General features: G+C 40.0%; 1 protein-coding gene across 1 annotated transcript; it reads right to left on the bottom strand.

Annotated features, from left to right (window-relative positions):
• Positions 1-1,016: 1,016 nt before the first annotated feature.
• On the bottom strand, positions 1,017-16,133 carry LOC130914547 (proline-rich nuclear receptor coactivator 2-like). Its single transcript, XM_057833822.1, has 3 exons — positions 15,941-16,133; positions 15,388-15,660; positions 1,017-3,138 (listed from the first exon to the last, which is right to left on the bottom strand). The coding sequence occupies exon 3, from the start codon at positions 3,113-3,115 to the stop codon at positions 2,657-2,659; it is 459 nt and encodes a 152-aa protein (XP_057689805.1). The 5' UTR covers positions 3,116-3,138; positions 15,388-15,660; positions 15,941-16,133; the 3' UTR covers positions 1,017-2,656.
• Between the last annotated feature and the right edge of the window lie 3,524 nt (positions 16,134-19,657).

The raw sequence follows: 19,657 nt of genomic DNA, 5'->3' as shown, positions 1-19,657 counted from the left end.
ACATTCGTTTGTGTTGCATTAAATAAGGTGTGTCTAAACAGTTGGCTTGTACAGTGCTGACCAAAAGTATTGGCACCGTAGCCAGAGTTTTGACTTTTGGGGCAGGGGGGGCACAACATGTTTGACCCCAAAACGCAGTGTCAGTAATAAAATTAGAATATAAGTTGACAATGAGCGTTTTTTTGTTTCCCCTCATTGTTGAGGGGAATTCTAAATCAGGCTGCTCAGGCAATACTTTTTGTCAAGATCGTCATCCATTGAATTTGGTACGCCCGCCGGTGTCGTGCCAATTTATTGGGCCGAATATAAGACGGCCCCCTCTTTTTGAGGACTAAAGTTTGAAAATAAGATTTTTGGAACACCAAATTTTTATACAGAAAATAATTACATCTGAAACATGATTATAACAATATATTTTAGAGGAAAAAGGTTATTTTGCCTCATTCAAATCTTAGTATCTGAACATTTAAATATGTAAACTAAAGTGCAATCCCATTCGTAAATGAATGGCTTCTGGTTTTTGAAATGTAAATAAACCAATCTATTGTGATAAAACAACAAAATTGCAATAACTGCATTAACCACCAAAGTGAGGTCTAGCTGTAACTGTAGTCCTGAAACAAATTTAAATAAGGAAAAACATTGCAATAAAATAATGCAAACTGTTTAAACTTGAGAGTAGCTGAGCTCTGTCATGGCAGAACATCGCTTCAATATCTGGCGCCATCTAGCGTCGTGAATGGGTATACCGTCTAGACCGCGAATATAAGACGACCCCCACTTTTTCAGTCTTATTTCAATGCAAAAAACACCGTCTAATATTCGGGCTAATACGGTAAGTGGCACTAGCAACTAAATTCCGTTTATTTATTGGTTTAGAGACGTGAACATGTGATGTCCTTCAGCAGCATGCTTGGGTCTGAAGGGGTTAAGTAGTTCAATTTAAAAAAACTGTATTGCAAGTTACAGACGTTTGTAAAATACCAGAAAATGTAAAAATCAAGACAAGCACATCATTTGGGGGGAAGGGGACAGGATTTTATTGTTTTTTGTTTGTAAAATTTTCAACTTCAAATCAATGATTGTTATCTCAATATTTTTTGAACCAATCGTTTCCAATCTTATACAGGGCATTTTCTTCTCTTCGCATACAATGACATTAGAAGTGGGGACATAATTAAAAATCCAATTCTTACAAGCTCTAATTTAGCATAAGGGGACTTTGCGGGACTCTGATCTGGATGGAAGAATTGTTTAAGAAGATATAAATAGTTGGCGGAAGAACAGCTTGGGAAGGGAGTTTCTAAAAATATTTGGGACCAAAACAAAAAAACAAAAAAAATTGAAATCCATCCAGATTAAAGTCTTACATCTGCAAACGTCCCCGAGTCCAATTGTAAACTCTTCCTTCACCCTACACTGCATCGTACAAAATCATAAAAACATGTGCAAGATCTCCGAAAAGACTTCAGTGCAGGGCTCTCGTACTGGCGAACGCTCGTTTTTCTTTTTGTTTTCTTATCAAAAATATTCTTCAGCATCTTCGAAGTCGAGACGGGACACATCTCATACATTCAGTGTTATCATTAGTACTAAAAATACTTTCGTCTGCAAGCCTCCGCCCATCGTGGGGCCTGCGAATGTACAATATGCTACAAGAACTTTATACATACCATTTTCAGTATTTACACGGCTCCTGAAAAAAACAATCAAATGAGGTTTTGTCGTCTTTAGTCTGGCTATGAAGCAGATTCAATTCTGCACGGGGGAAAAAACTGCAACAAAAAAAAGAGTCGATGACGAGTCTGTTGATTCAACAATGATGCGGCTTGTAACTTAACACTATAAAGCAAGTGCAGTGCAAAAAATGGGCTGAAAACGTCGGAACGCTTAGCTCGATTTGTCACAGAAAAGGCGAGGAAGTCTCGCGTTTTCGACGTAAAGTCGCGCCGCCGACAAAACCGAACGGTTTTCTTCCGCGCGTCGGGACGGCGCGAGTTTAAGTCGATAAACGAGACTGGGGAACGGGAACATTAGCTTTGGTGAACGCACGGCACCACCAAAGCACAACAAGACCACTTGGACGCACTACGAAAACATTTCTCCGCCTTTTTCACGCAAAGTGTCCGGTCTTAAATTGCACAACACCTCCCAAAATGGAGGACAATAACATTTCCGGGAGGCAGCGTGAACACCGGACCTTAGAGCGACTCGCTTCCTGTAGTGCATCTGCGCACAGCGCAATTTTTAAAAAATGAAGGTACACAGGAGTCGAGCGCCTAAGGCCCGTGCGCCATGATAACTTCTTAAGAAACCTTATGAAAAAAAACAATGTACACGATTTCCCTGCAGAATCGCAGTTTTGTCCAAACAAGAGGGGGTTCATTTAAAAATGCGCTACTGCACATTGGCAGTTACAGAAGAATAACAGCTGTGTATGTCCAAAAAAGTGGACGGGATTGAAGTAACGTGTGGAAAAAATAAGTGCACCCAATCTGCTTTGATAGCCAAAATAAAAAGGAAAACCGACGTGAAATAAGAGGGAGGTTTTGTCGATGCCGGGAAGGCAGTAGGGCTGTAAAATCTAATGTTTTTTTTTTTTTAAATAAAAACTCATTAAAAAGTATTACAGCCTTTTTTTCTTTTAAAACCTCCCTCAGGCTTGCACCTTTAAGAGGCTCTTGAGCTGGAAGGTCATCATCTCCCGGCTTTCTCCGGCGCCCATCGGAAAGGCCACCCAGTGGCTCGGCGGTTTGGGCAGCACGCTAGGCGAGGGCGGCTCGCTGAATTTGGGCCCGGCGTAGCTGGGGCTTCCCCGGGCGCTCAGCAGCGTGTTGAGGTGGGTCACGGCCCCCTCCCAGTCCCGCTCGTAGGCGGCGGCCAGGCGGACGATGGAAGCCGCCGCCTCCGCTTGCCGCGCCTCCGGGGAGCATTGGTACGCCAGGACGCCTTTGTCGCCGCCCCGGCGATGGTGGTGGGCCGACGCCGTCGTCACGTTGCCGGTCTGGTCGCGACCCCTCTGCTTGTTTCGGCCCAGCTGCTGGTTCTTTTTCTTCGGGCGCTCGTTGTTGGGGCTCGGAATGTTACTGCACCGCTCTCCGCCTCCACCTCCCATGATGCTTCAGCTTTGCGTGTCACCTAAAAATGCAGGCACATGGAAGGATGAGATTTTTTCCCGTTACGTTTAATTCGATAAAAAAAAAATTTTTTTAAAAAAGATTCAAATTTTGCTGCTCGAGTATTCGTTTAATTAAAGTGGCGTTGAAATTAGAGATGTCCCAATTGGATTGGACGCCGATATGGGCAAAAAAATGCGCATCGGATCGGATCGGCCGACACGGAAAAATTAAAAAGTCCGCTCCGGGTTTTCCAGCGCACCGATTTACATAATCCATTCCAGTTTTTGCTTCGGTTTACCTAAAATCAGGTCCGTATTTCAACACACTACATGACCGTCTCCCAATTTACCGACTTAAAAATTTTTTTTTACCAACTATCAGTAAAAATGTCAGTTGTGTGGGATCCTTTCACCTTAAAGGACGACAAAGACGAAGAGGCAGAGTGCAACATATGCCACAATAAAGTCAAGCGTGGCGGTTTTAATTAGAGCTGAAACGAATACTCGAGTAACTCGAGTTTAAAAACTGATCCAAGTAATTTTATTCACCTCGAGTAATCGTTTATTTTGACAGCTTTAAGCATCACGTTTTGCTCGGACTACTTTTAATGCGGGACAACGCGCTGATGTCACGTGCGGAGAGGAGGAAGGGGAAAGAAAAGAAAAAAAAAACTTACTGCAGCCGACAACCGCTACAAACGACACCGACGTTGCTAAATACTAGCCCGCACATGCTACGTTAGTTGCAGCTAGCGTCTGATGAGTCTCAGAGATCACATGTATGTTGAACTAGATGCTTATTGACAGACTAGGCCGCGTCTGGGCAGCGTTAGCAAACAGCCGCCATCTTAAAGCAGTAGAGCACTAAGCGCTAATAAAGAGCGCTAAGCGCTAATATATAAGATTAACGTTACTGTCACTACTAGCTCATCTTACGTTAGCCCTGCGGAGGGCTAGGTTTCAATTAATTAAGACCACTTTCGATGCGTGGCTAACGTGTCTTACATACAGGCTTTAACATAACATAGCGTTGTGGAGTGATGAGGGTGTCAAATAAAAACTTAATCATGCTAACTATCAATTTTAGCTCAGTAGTCATTGCTGGATAAAACACCAAATAGCACTAGGCCCTAATGTGCTCCAATACAGCCTGTATCATACATTTATTTTGAAAAGTGCAAAAACTAAAAATCCAATCAGGACTTACAGTTTAGACTAACTTAAAACTTAACTAGAACTTAAAAATGGCTTGACAAAAATAGAAATTCAATTGAAAAACATGGGGAAAAAAATCCTAACTTTTAAGTGATGTGTGTTATCAAGCGTAAAGGCATTTTTAGGTGTGTGTATATATATATATATATATTTTTTTTTTTTTCTTTTAAATAAGATCTAAAGGTTTTTTGAGTGAAAGCAGTGAATTAGTCTTTTTTTTTTTTATTCTAGTTACATCTGAGATGCAATTGTTGGCTGTTTTCAACAATATACATAAAAAATAAAGACATTGATTGACTGAAAATGATAAAATGTCTTGTTTTCTCATGTATATCTATAATTGCTCTTCACCTAAAAATATATTTGTTTTATCCGATTACTCGATTAATCAATAGAATTTTCAGTCTATTACTCGATTACTAAAATATTCGATAGCTGCAGCCCTAGTTTTAATACAACCAATCTAATCAAGCATTTAGCGAAATACCACCACAAACAATATAAGGTGTATGTTGAAAAAACGAAGACAAAAAGAAAGGTCCTACGCAACTAACACTGGCAGAAACTTTTGCTATGCGTGACAAACTGGCACTCGACAGTCCCAAAGCCCAGGGAATAACAAGAGTCATTGCCGAAGAATTCATTCTGGATAACGAGCCATTATCTCTCGTGAGGAAAGACGCACCATCCAACACTTAGAACCGCGGTACAACATGCCCAGCCGTCATTACATCCTTGAGCGATTCGGCCGTGGAAGATTCGAGAACGATTCACAAACATCCAAATTCCGATTATTGAAATATGTCAAGTAAAGCGGAACTAATACACAGCGCGGTCTTCGGGACGCAATGAGAAACGGACCACATTGCATCCCGAGAGTAAACATCATTCTTGTCATAGACCCGGGTAATGCCAATGCTCAACTCACGGCTTTAGCTCAACTCATGCCACTGGATAAAAAACACAAGAATACCTGACTGCTGCTGACAGCCGCTACAAACTACGTCAATATCGTTTTACTGTAGATAATAGATATCATATGTATATAGACAGGGGTGCACATATTTTTTTTGCCCAGGTTCTCAGAGGAGGACCTGGAGATGTGACTTGGTCCTCATTGAGCTTGAGAGCCGACCCGCCTGTTGCGATAAATTTATGACAAGCTTTACTTCGAGCCAATTAACTTTAATTAATTATATTAACAATTAATGATTGATTAACATCAACTGGCACAACAAAATTGCCATTACTTTGAAGTGAAATGTAAAGAAATAAAAAGCACCAATTCAAAAATAAAGGGCATTATGCGGCTCCCACATTAACTCCAAGCATTTTTAAAATTTGGATGTCCTCCTCATAAGACCTCATTGAACGTGCATGTTTAGCTTTGTAAAATACGAGCAAAAACACGTTTGTCAGTGCATGTCGCTGTTCATTACCTTTATTCCGCCAATTGTCCATAGGGCAAGTGGGGTCCTGTTTGACATCGATAGTTTGCTTAATTGCCACATGTGCTCTGTTTTGTTTCGTGCTTTTCAAAGTTCGGATGGCTGAAATTCTTTGACCCTACATAAAATGCGCTGCCCTTATCGGCGACATTGGGATTCTCACGGCACATTTTGTACCGCATTTCCGTGCGAGCATCATTTGCTTCTAGCCATGGTACCTCCTGTAGCCACTTTTCAGCAAAAGTCCTTTTTTTCGGTAGCTCCGGAGACGTCTCTGTCGTCTGTCTTTTGACGGGGGTGGGGAAACACGGAAGTAATTACTCAGTGTGGCCTGCCTCTTCGACATTTTGAGAAGTTATTTTCTCGTGTCCGCCGCAAATACAGTGGTCAGCCATCGGTACGCAAAAGCGTATGGAAACCGTTGAGGGCCAGCGCGTTTGTCTACGTCCAGTATGTCCAGGCTCTGTTGTAGCGAACCTAATTAACTTTTTATCTAAAATACTAATAATCGGCAAAATCTTGACTTGAATCCATCTTCAAAACAGTTTTAAAACTTTCACATGTCGAAAGTAGACAGAAGGGAAATTATGGAATAACGGGAGCAATTTTAACAACTTTAACAGTTGATTCGCAAAATTAAATGAATTGAATGTAGTTTAAAGCTGCTGATACAGAATTGGGACTTGAGTATTTTATTTACAGTTTTAAAATGTTAACTTGATACTGAAATAGTCGTTTATTTAAACCTGAGAGGCTTTTTATACAATTATTGTAACTAATGCACGAAACATTAAAAGCATCTAATAGCTTGGGGGATTTGGGGGATTTTCCACTGAGGTTGTTGGTGTGTTTTGCTTTTTTAAGACAGTTTACAATATTATTTGCACGTTTTACTGACTGACTATACCATTTCTGTTTGTTATTTATAACGTTTTGTGTTTGTCCCTGAATAAACAGGTCAGTTTCTTGTTACCAACCTTTGTGTGTTATTCAAACTCACCTAATTCAGCTGGCTAGTTGTTATCAAGAGTACTAAAACTCTTTTCAACATGAGTGACAACAAAGTAAGGAGGCTATAACACATGCTCAGATAGGCCGGTATCGGTATCGACCAGTATCGGTATCGGATCGGAAGTGCAAAACTATCGGTATTAGAGCTGGGAATCTTTGGGCACCTAACGATTCGATTACGATTCAGAGGCTCCGATTCGATTCTAAAACGATTATTGATGCACCCCCCTCCTTTTTTATTTTTTAAATTTTTTTAAATGTTTTGTACATTAGTTCCAAAATTGTTCAAAAATACTCTCAGGCTAAACCAAACTACTATTTCAGTATCAAGTTAACATATAGCAGTAAACAAATATACAAAAATAACAGTAAGAAAAAAAAACTCTAGTCCCCATTCTGTATCAGGAGCTTTAAACTACATTCAATTAATTTAATGTTGTGAATCAACTGTTAAAGTTGTTAAAATTGCTCCCGTTAATCCATAATTTCCCTTTTGTGTACTTTCGACATGTGAAATTTTTAAAACTATTTTAAAGATAGATTCAAGTCAATATTTTACCGATTTAGGAGTATTTTAGATAAAAAGTTAATTAGGTTTGCTTGGAAGGTTCGCTACAACAGCCTTGCAGGGAAGTGTACTGCTTTAAGATGGCGGCCGTATACTACCTCCGCGTCTAGCTTTTTGTAGATGTGCTGCTAACGCTACCGAGTCTACAATCCATCTAGTCCTATATAAATGATATCTACCGTAACATTATGTAGCTTAGCTGTATTTGTAGCAGCTTTTCAGCAGCAGTCAGGTATGTTGTGTTTTTTTATCTCGTGGCATGAGTTGAGCTAGAGCCGTGAGTTGAGCATTGGCATTACCCGAGGGGCCGGGTAATGATAAGCATGATGTTTAGCTACTCTCGCCCCGTTCCTCATTGACCGCGCGGCGCGCTGAGTGTGTTGTACTTCCGCTTTACTTGGCATATTTCAATAATCGGAATTTGGATGTTTGTGAATCGTTCTCGAATCTTCCACGGCCGAATCGCGAATAATCTAAGAATCGGAAATTTTGCACACCTCTAATCGGTATCGGATCAGAAGTGCAAAAACCTAGATCGGGACATCCCTAACTCGGAACATAACAAACGTAAGCACACAGACTTCCTGTGTCCGTCAACTGTATCTGTCCCTCGGGAAACTCAAACCCAAATAACAATAATTCCTATTGTTACTGACATGTCGACAGCGATGAGCTCTCATGGATTTCCGACTTACGTTCTCACTTTCATTTTACCATATCAATCCATGGAAGAAACATTTATTCATCATGATGAAACGAGCAAGTTATACAGCAGCCTTTAACTCATTTGCTCCCGGAACCGTATAAATACGTTTTATTTTTAAATGCTCAACTGTCCCGCAACCGTATTTATACGTCTTTTGCGGTTTTTTTTATAAGAAGCATATATAGCTTCCGCTGTATCTGAGAAACAAAGAAAAACGCTCCAAACCAATTTTAAAGCAGTAAAACTGGCCACTGGAGGGCAGTAACGCATTTTGGAAGACTAGACAAGCCGATTCAACAGCAGTGAACGGCCGGCCAGCATTGTCAAAGCGCTGGCGGATTGAGCCCAGGCGGCGCTCCGTCCGGACAAAACAACGAGAGGACGCCTGGGACACCAGGCGCTGGACGGTCGTGCAAAACGAGTGAAACCCCCCGTGGAGCGGCTCGCCTAGCAGACCCCGCAGAAATGCAAAAATAATCAATTTTTTGAGACAGACAACGATGAGGGAAAAGTTTACACAGCTGACGTGGCGACAACGGCGTCATCTCGGCGACAAACCGTCATCTCTCAGTCGTTGTGTGTGAATAAATTGTTAGTATTCTATCTAAAGCTCTATTTGTCTGGTTGTTCATAGTATTTTGTAAAAGGAAAACATTATTCAGATGTTTTGGATGTAACTAATGCAAAAAATAGCTTTGTTAAAGTCAAAGTTATGTTTGAAATGTATGCGTTTACAAAAAGCTCATTTTCTCCGTTTTTTCATCAGAAATTGGAAAATTGCTCAAACTAAGCTATTTTCTAATGCTGATTTCTAAAGAATGGAAAAAGATACGAACTTACTTTTTTTTTCTGCTGAAAGAAGAGAGTCCAATCTTTCTTTTGGTGGGTTCAAAGTTTATATAGCAATAGAACAGAATTTTCTGTGGGCCTTGCAAAATCAGTCAAAATCCAGAAAAAACGGCCGGGAGCGAACGGCCTTGCTCTGGTGAAAATGGCTGGGAGTGAAAGAGATAAAAGAAAAGTCACATCTGTTTTGATTTCTCCTAGATTCTGGTAAGTTGGAGAAGTTGTCAAATCATATTATTACCGTAGATATTGTCAGTTTATGGTAATGTTTTGAACTACCAATGTGCTATGCTTGTGCGGTGTTTCACCAGTCAGTAAAATGACATTTCTGTATCTGTACACGAGCTCCGTTTTCTTGTATTCTTCTATTTATTGGTGCTAAATTTAGGGTGCGCGTTATAAACGGGTACAATAATTTCCCCTAGATTTTACAAGTAAATTTGGGGTGAGCATTATACAAGGGTGCGCCTTATATTCGGGAAATCACGGTAAGCCATGCAGAAAAAAAAGCTTCAAATCAAATTATGCTGCTTTCAAGTATCCGTTTAATTAAAGTGGCGGTGTCATGGTTCGTTTTGAAAGTGTTTGCATTTAGTTTTGATTTGGATGGATTTCCTCTAGTGGCAACAGTGAATATGTCATAACTCATTTCAAATGGCTGAATCCAGCTGCTCCCTGTCAAGACCAACATGAGCGTAGCTTTTGTTTGAGCGAATGTTTTTTTTTTTTTTTAATTTAGACGTATATTTAGCTGTTTGAGGGAATATGTGTTTGAACCATATGTTAAGAGCAATGTACAAAAAAAAAAAAAAAAAAAAAAAAGTTGGCATTTTATAGCAATTAAGCTTGCGGACTTTTGCTATACAAGTTAGCCAATTGTTCCTTTGTTGTACTTAGATCCTCATTTATTTATTATCCGTTTGAGGCTCAGCTCTGATAGCACTTTCAAAAGAGCATTAAAATAAAATACCTGAGTGTTTCTTCAAACTATGCAAAATTGTATTTACAAATAAAATGAAATACCAGAGCTTAGCATCAAATGATATAAAAAAAATAAAATAAAAATAAGGTTCCAAGTACAGAAAATAAATAAATAAATAAATAAATTGGCTAACAATTTTTTGATTTATTTTTCCCGGCGGGAAAAGATACGAGAACGATTCACAAACATCCAAATTCCGATTATTGAAATATGTCAATAAGCAGAACGAAAACAAGTCAGCGCGGTCGTGACGGAATGCGGTCCGTTCCTCATTGCGTTCCGAGAGTAAACATCATGCTTGCCATTACCCGGGTAATGACAATGCTCAACTCACAGCTCTGGCTCAACTCATGCCGCTAGATAAAAAAAACAATACCTGACTGCTGCCGTCAGCCGCTAGAAACTCCGTCCACATTAGAGATGTCCCGATCCGATATTTGGATCGGATCGGACGCCGATATGGTAAAAAAAAATGTGCATCGGTATCGGATCGGCCAACAGGGAAAAATTCTGATCCTGACTTCTGATCCAGTTTTTTTTTTTTTTTTTTTTTTTTTAAAGTCCGGTCCGTGTTTTCAAGCACACCGATTTACATAATCCATTCCAGTTTTTGCTTCGGTTTCCCTAAAATCCGGTCCGCATTTTACGGTACACATTCAACACACTACATTTACATTACCATCGCTCAATTTATCGGTAAAAATGTCAGCTGTGTGGGATCATTTCACCTTAAAGGACGACAAAGAGGAAGAGGCAGAGTGCAACATATGCCACAATAAAGTCAAGTGTGGTGGTAAAGTTGTAAGAAGTTTTAGTACAACCAACCTAATCAAGCATTTAGCGAAATACCACCACAAACAAAATGAGGAGTATGTTAAGAAGACCGAAGACAAAAAGAAAGGTCCTACGCAACTAACACTGGCAGAAACTTTTGCTATGCGTGACAAACTGGCAATTGACAGTCCCAAAGCCCAGGGAATAACAAGAGTCATTGCCGAAGAATTCATTCTGGATGACGAGCCATTATCTCTCGTGAGTAAAGACGCACCATCCAACACTTAGAACCACGGTACAACATGCCCAGCCGTCATTACATCCTTGAGCGATTCGGCCGTGGAAGATTCGAGAACGATTCACAAACATCCGAATTCCAATTATTGAAAAATTTCAAGTAAAGCGGAATTAATACACAGCGCGGTAGACCCGGGTAATGCCAATGCTCAACTCACGGCTTTAGCTCAACACATGCCGCTGGATAAAAAAAACACAAAAATACCTGACTGCTGCTGACAGCCGCTACAAACTACGTCAACGTTGTTTTACTGGAGATAATAGATATCATATGTATATAGAACTAGATGCACAACAACAGACTCGACTGCGTTAGCAACATTGAAGTATTGAAAACTAGTTGCGTTAGTAAACAGACGCCATCTTAAAGCAGGAGACTTCCCTAGTAGGCTGTTGTGAACCTTCCAAGCGAACCTAATTAACTTTTATCTAAAATACGCCTAAAATCGGCAAAATCATGACTTGAATCTATCTTCAAAACAGTTTTTAAACTTTCACATGTCGGAAGTAGACAGAAGGGAAATTATGGAATAATGGGAGCAATTTTAACAACTTTAACAGTTGATTCGCAAAATTAAATGAATTAAAAGTTGCCGATACAGAATGGGGACTTGAGGATTTGAGGATTTTATGGACTGTTCTAAAATGTTAATTTCATACTGAAATAGTCGTTTATTTAAACCTGAGAGGCTTTTTATACAATTTTTATAACTACCGTATTTTTCGGACTACAAGTCACTCCTGAGTATAAGTCGATCCAGCCATAAAATGCCAAACGAAGAGAAAAAAAACATACAAGTCGCACCGGAGTATAAGTCGAATTTTTGGGGGAAATTTACTGGATAAAATCCAACACATAGAACAGACATGTCATCTTGAAAGGCAATTTAATATAAAAATACAATAAAGAACAACATGCTAAATAAATGTACAGTGTACAGTGCATGAACAACGAAATGTGAATATACTGTCCTACGCTACGGCTCGGTCCTGGCTATACAGCGAACTCCCAAAAGACAAAGCTGGACGTCCGTATAATTTGTTGAATCAATTTGGTCCTCGATAGAAAACAGGTTCGCATAAACGTAAATAAATGATAATTAGGTACTATTAGTAATAAGTAACAGGTTAGCATGCGTTCGCTATCATTAGCACATCGTTCATACAACCACACAACTGGCTCTAAGTGTCTGATCGCGGGTGGAAAACACACAACAACAACAGAAAAGATGATACACACAGGCCTTGCCTCTGTAGAGATTATTTAAAAGCATAAACAATGAAAGTAGGTTCGCAGCCGTCTATTCTCTCTCGCTAACTCGCCCACTCACTCACTCAGAGCTACGTAGCTGTCCGTCTTCTTCTGGCGTGTGAGCACTCTTCTTCACGTAAACAAGTGCGAGTGCGCCCTCACGTGGGCGTGAAAGCGCCACAAACTAAATGCATCCATTTCAAGATAAAAAAGTCAATAATACAATTGAACATACACTGCCAAAGGCAGAACGCGAACGTGGCCATAGCTATAAAGAGTTATTCAGATAACTATAGCATAAGAACATGCTAACAACTTTACAAAACCATCAGTGTCACTGCAAAACACCAAAATAACATCTGAAATTATATCATAATGTGTTAATAATTCCACACATAAGTCGCTCCTGAGTATAAGTCGCACCCCCAGCCAAAATATGAAAAAAAAACGCAACTTATAGTCCGAAAAATATGGTAATGCACTAAACATTAAAAGCATCTAATAGCTTAGGGGGTTTGTGGGATTTTCCACTGAGGTTGTTGGTGTGTTTTGCTTTTTTAAGACAGTTTACAATATAATTTGCACGTTTTACTGACTGACTATGCCATTTCTGTTTGTTATTTATAATGTTTTGTGTTTGTCACTGAATAAACAGGTCAGTTTCTTGTTACCAACCGTTGTGTGTTATTCAAACTCACCTAATTCATCTGGCTAGTTGTTATCAAGAGTACTAAAACCTTTTTCAACATGTGTCTGACAACTAAGTAAGGAGGCTAAATGACTTTAAACTTTAACACATGCTCAGATAGGCCGGTATTGGTCAGTATCTGTATCGGATCGGAAGTGCAAAACAATATCCGTATCGGATCAGAAGTGCAAAAACCTGGATCGGGACATCCCTAGTCCACATCATGCTACGGTAGGTAATAGATATCATATGTATATAAAACTAGATGCGAGATGACAGACTTGCCAATGTTAGTAAACAGCTGCCATCTTAAAGCATCAGACTTCTCTAGAAGGCTCTGTTGTAGCGAACCTAATTAACTTTTTATCTAAAATACTCCTAAATCGGCAAAATCTTGACTTGAATCTATCTTTAAAACAGTTTTAGAACGTTCACATGTCTAAAGTAGACAGAAGGGAAATTATGGAATAACGGGAGCAATTTTAACAACTTTTAACGGTTGATTCACAACATTAATTGAATGTAGTGTAAAGCTGCTGATACAGAATGGGGACTGCAGTACTTTATTTACTGTTTTGAACTGTTAACTTGATACTGAAATAGTCGTTTATTTAAGCCCGAGAGGCTTTTTGTACAATTTTTGTAACTACTGTATGAAACATTGAAAGCAGCTAATAGCTTCGGGGGTTTGTGGGAGTCATCAATAATCGATTTATAATCGAATCGTTGCCGCTGAATCGTAATCGATTCGTTAGGTGCCCTAAGATTCCCACCTCTAGTATTTACTAGACGCGTGCAAAATTTCTGATTCTTAAGATTATTCGAGATTCGGCTGTGGAAGATTCGAGAACGATTCACAAACATCCAAATTCTGATTATTGAATTATACCAGGTAAAGCGGAAATAAAACGCAGTCAGCGCGGTCTTCAGGATGCAATGAGGAACGGACCGAGAATCAACGTTGGTTGAATGACGCGAGAAAAGAAAGAGAAAAGAGACACGGAGAGGGAAGAGTGTTTGTCGAGACACTGTAGCAAACGCGATGCTAGGCTAGGTGGCTCCAATATTTCCTGACTTAGCAGACAGCATACAATCTACGCCTAGATATCACATGCATATAGAACTACATGCGGAATGACAGACTCGGTAGCGTTAGTAAACAGCCGCCATTTTAGAGCAGTAAACTTCTCAGAAAGGCTCTGTTGTAGTAAACCTTACGAGCAAACCTAAGCAACTTTTTATCTAAAATTCTCCTAAATCGGCAAAATCTTGACTTGAGTATTTTTAAAGGATGAAACTTTAAATTTTCACATGTCAAAAGTAGACAGAAGGGAACGAATGCAAAAACAGGAGCAATTTTATCAACTTTAACGGTTGATTCACAACATTAAATGACCTCCAAACATAGCAAAGGTTACTATGTTTTTGGGTTTGTTTGTTTTTTTTTTTAATGAAAGGAGGAAGAAAAAAAAAAAAAAAACATGAAAGGTATCACCAGTCACTTTGCCAATTAACTTTTTTACTACTGTGCATTTCAGTAGTCAGTCACTACACTAGCCAAAGAGCTAAGAGGCACTTTAACAGTCGAAAATGTTTACATTTTAAGTGTTTATTTCATTTTTTTAAAAAGCAAAATAAAGGCAGTTATAAAAAAAAAATAAAATTTAAAAAAAAAGCAAAACGCAAACCGAACCCGTGATCCCAAAACCGAGGTTCAAACCGAACCGTGGGCTAACTGAACCGTTGCACCCCTATGTGAAATGACAGACTTTCCCGCGCTAGTAAACAGGCGCCATCTTAAAGCAGTAGACTTCTCTAGAAGGCTCTGTTGTAGAGAACCTAATTACTTTTTATCTAAAATACCCCTAAATCGGCAAAATCTTGACTTGAATCCATCTTTAAATGATGAAAGTTTTAAAACTTTCACGTGTCGAAAGTAGACATGAGGGAAATTATGGAATAACGGGCACAATTTTAACAACTTTAACGGTTGATTCACAACATTTAATTAATTGAATATAGTTTAACGCTGCTGATACAGAACGGGGACTTGAGTATTTTATTTACTGTTTTTAACCGGTAACTTGATACTAAAACGGTAGTTTGGTTTATTTAGCCTGAGAGGATGTTTGAACAATTTTGGAACAAATATACAAAACATTAAAAACAAAAAAAAATGGGGTGAGGGGGGCATCAATAATCGAATCAGAGTCTCTGAATCGTAATCGAATCGTTAGGTGCCCAAAGATTCCCACCTCTAGTATTTACCACCAAAATATCTCGAGTTTTAAAGAATAAGTCGCCTCTGTGATCGTATTTCATTCAAACGCGACTAATTAGAAATTGCATAACGTTTGTGCCTCGCGAAGTAGACGGAAAAGTGCAGCGAGTTGCCTACGTGCGGAACTGCAAGCAGATCCAGCCGCCCTTCCCCCCACCGACACAAGACGAAAACAAGCTCAAGGCACGGCCCTGAACGCACCTCTTTGTTGCCACCAAGTTGTCCAGGAAAAGCTCCCTCTTCTTCGTCCTTTTCGTCTGTCTTTCGCCTTCAAACAGCCTCCGTCTCCGAGAACAGTCGACGTTGAAAATGTCGTCGTCGCCTGGTCTCTTTGTACCGGTATCGAGCGGTCTTTGTCTCGTCGAGTATGCCGGTCTGGCGGTCGTCGAGTGCCGATGGGCGTCGCTTGCTCGCGGAGCCGAGCTGAACATGAATTCACCTCGGCGCACACGATACACCACGAAGCCGCGGGGCCTGTTAATAAACACAAAAATAAAACGCAATTAAACATGAATATATTTACGGAATAGCCATTTCGTCTCGAACTTGTTGTTCTATGACGCAGTTCCACTCGTTCAGTCGACTTGTTATCCGAGATAATTACATAATCACGTGTTAATGAATCGACCGAAGCCGTTGAGTTGTTTAGTTTGACAATTCAGTTAAATATCGATGAACATTAGCGGAGAACCAAAACAATGGAGATCAGCCTGTTGTAATGGCGACCAGGAGGAAGAAAAACAGTCTCTCTTACCGACTTCTTCAGGCTTGGTCGTCGAAGCCTTTCGTCCGGTTTGTTATTTTCGAGAAGCAAGATATCGCTCAGTAGTATTTTCCCCGAATTAGATGCTCACCCTTAGTTTGGGAAAACAACCTGGAAAAGCTATCGTCTCCTTTCGCCTTCTTTTCCGACTGCGTATGAATTGCCACAAAATGTCTCCCTCGGCTCTGATAAGTAGCTGCTCGCAGCACGCATTTGGCCAATCACGTTGCGAGTTTGAGAGGCTGCAACCAATCAGAGGCGAGCAAGCCGATCGCATTCACTGCTGTTGCCAGACGAGTGATGTCAGTGGTCGATTTGTCTTCCCCCATTGTGCTTTCCGCAGTTTCCTCATCGTGAAGTGAAGACAAAAACATAAAAAGCACGACAAAAATCCACTATATATTAAGCTAATTCACTTTCAGAAAGATTGTTAGGTAACTAAATGTGATTATACAAGCGTGACGTTACCCAGCGGCCACAATAAGGAAGGGATTAAACATTATGCAACGGTGATTCTTCGTGTGAGACTAAATCGAAGAAGACACTTTGTTCACAAATCCTTGATCAATTTAATAGATAAGGGACTAGTACATCTTGTTGTTGAAGCTTGTGTTCCATTTTGAGTCACAACAACTGCAACCAGCTGGAAATGAAACCAACACACGTCCCTCCCCCACTCATGGGACCAAAACATTGACTTTTTACATTCCAAGTTAGACTGAATTTTAATCAGTTGGATATCACAATCGGTGTTGTCACAGATTACTTGAAAAAGTAATTTAATTACTTATTACTGATTACGCCTCAAAAAAGTAATCTAGTTACTTTACTGATTACTTCAATATCAAAGTAACTAAGCTACTTTAAAAGTAATCTATCAGTTACTTTTCACCCATTTTTCTCCCTTTGCCGCCTCAACATAAGCATGACAACAGAAAAATGTCATCACATGTAATTGACTTTCCGATGATTGAATTTAAAGGGGAATATCATATTGCGCTAGCTTAGCCACCCCGGAGCCCTGAAACCAACAAATATCTGACAAACTGCTTGGAATTTGTTGAAATCAACTCCACCGACCAATTAAGCCCCACTAACTCTAAGATTAAGCCTAATGTCAAAACTTCTGAATTTCGGGTTATGGTTAACAGGATATCAGTGCCAATGAAAAACAATGCAAACTGGCGGCACAATAATCAGCAACACAAGTGGATTGTACAGTGCAATAAACACAAAGGTGGAGGCGGGCGCGGATGCGCAGGCACAACCCGGAAGTACTCCTCTCAACACACACGCGGTCAATTTGGCCACAAAACGTGGTGGCAACTAAGCACTTTACACTCAGTCAGACTTACAACACATCCCACAGATGCTAAACAAACACATCACCTCACGGCATGAATGTGCAACACGCATATGATGTAAACAAAGCTTGCCAACTTGGAGCGATGACTGCGCGTCGTTGCTACGGCAAAGCTACGAAACGACCGTGCATGTAGGGGGTCCAACCTTTTGCTGATACCCTCCAGAATGAAGGAAAAATACTCACCTTCATTCATGGATAGCCACAGATCAAGATCAACATTCCCTCGCAACGTCTCAATACTCGGCGCGAATGTCCACCCGCCTCAGTCCCACAACACGTGACGCGAGACCAAAACAGGAAATAGCTAAGAGGTTGTCATGGAAACACATACCTGGAACCTTTTATTTTAGCATTTTATATTCAAAATGCTCTTCGTATATGACTACAATATTCTTCATTCTACATACGTTATGAGGCAATGAAACTATAGTAACGCAGAGACACTAAGGAAACTAACTTTAATCAGCTTACTGGTGTAGAAAAATGAACGCGTTAGATTACTCGTTACTGAAAAAAGTAATCAGATTACAGTAACGTGTTACTAACTAACGCATTCCTGACAACACTGATCACAATAAAGTGGCTTTTGGTCTTCTGTTTCGGCCGGTTACATTTTTGGGGTAATTTTCATCATACTTAATGCACAGTTAGATGTTGACAAGTTGTCGTTGACTGTCAGTGAAATATCAATTGCAAGACAAACTTACGCGAGGTGGTCATGTTTTCAACCTTTTGTCCTAGTGACTTCAACTGAGGACACAGGCGGCAAGTTTAGAGGCAATAAAAAGTACTGATAATAGACGAGTGATATGTGTACTTGGCCAACAATTGGGTATGACCTAAATCCCAAGATAAAAAAAAACTAACTTGAGAGGTGGTCTACACCCTGGACTAGTTGGCAGAAAATCATGGGTCACATATGGACAAGCATTCACACTCACACTTTAATAATATTGAACTAGAGGAGCATTTTGAGAGAGCAAACTTTCACCTAAGCAGCCAGATTCAAAGCTGCACCATATTTGTTAATGTGGGCACTACCTTTAAGATCATCACTCTTATTCTTGTCGTTATATAGCCTAACTTGCAAATTTGAGTTAAAGCAGCACTTGGTAACTTTTCAGTTTTGGTCGATTTTATCGACGCCGGTGGACAAAAGCAGTAGTGTTTTGCCTTAAAGTCCGTACGACAGGATAAAAAAAGTCTTAAATAGCATTATTATGCGAATTAGAATCATATTTGAGTCAATTCGACTATATACAACAATTTGGCAAAGCGCAGATGACGAGAAATTAGTATTTTAATCCGCCATTTAGCCACATCTACCATTATAGGGCTCTAGCGTCCCCAACAGGAGGATGACTTCAGCAGGGTCATCGTTTCATCTGATTTAGAATTCAGCCCATTGAGGGGAAATTATTCAGAAGGAGGAAAATGCGACAAAGAGAGCCGCAAAATGTCATTGTTTCAGTCTCTCTACTCCAATATTTTTACAGGATATTGTTTTTATCGAAGTATTTTCCCTAGTTGCTAAATAAATGGTATGGTCATGACAAATAACAGTCTTGTGCTAAAAGAAATATGAAATAATGAAAATGCATTTATTCAATACGGCATGGCAAAATTACTCCATAATTGTCAAAACTGTCCACTTCACCATTACTGTCGCACCTCCCAAAAGATATTTTATACCACCGTAGTTAGTCAGGCTTTTGTCATTTCCCTCCCCCCGACTTTGGAGAATATAAACAAACCAAGAGGTGTGACAGCTAGCCAATATGCTAACCCAAACCGAGTGACGTCTCAAGGCACGACATGGCACGATGTGTCTGAGAACTTTTTTACATGTCCGTCCATGATCAAACGTAAGTAAATAGTCCTTTAAAGAAAGTTTGTAGTGTTTACTTTGTAATTGCTGTATTAGTGTGATAGTGATAGGCAAGACATTTACAAGTCTACATCTGCACCACCAAATTCCGCAATAAGCTCTTCTGGACAGTCCAGAACAAATGGCGGGACATCTTGTCCTGCCATAAGGAACATCTACAGAGGAAACCGCGACAGAGAAGTGAACACTAAGCACTCATGTTGCGCTGAGGATCTCAAAATCCTTTACTCTCACTGCCCTGACAACAGTGACGCCCGAATCCTCCTGTCCAATCCACAACAGACAATAATCCTAAACAACGCCCAAATACACCCTTCTTCCGGACCACTGCCTGCCTCACCAGAGCCTTTAAAAGACTGAATGTTTAACTAAATTTTGTCATTTTTTCAGAAATCTTTTGTTGACTTGGTATATGGTGACCTTGGATCCAGTTTGCCAGCTCGCCTGGGTCTCT

This window comes from Corythoichthys intestinalis, chromosome 4 (genome assembly GCF_030265065.1).
Source record: "Corythoichthys intestinalis isolate RoL2023-P3 chromosome 4, ASM3026506v1, whole genome shotgun sequence".
Lineage (NCBI taxonomy): Eukaryota > Metazoa > Chordata > Actinopteri > Syngnathiformes > Syngnathidae > Corythoichthys > Corythoichthys intestinalis.
This window is presented reverse-complemented; position numbering and strand designations above follow the sequence as displayed.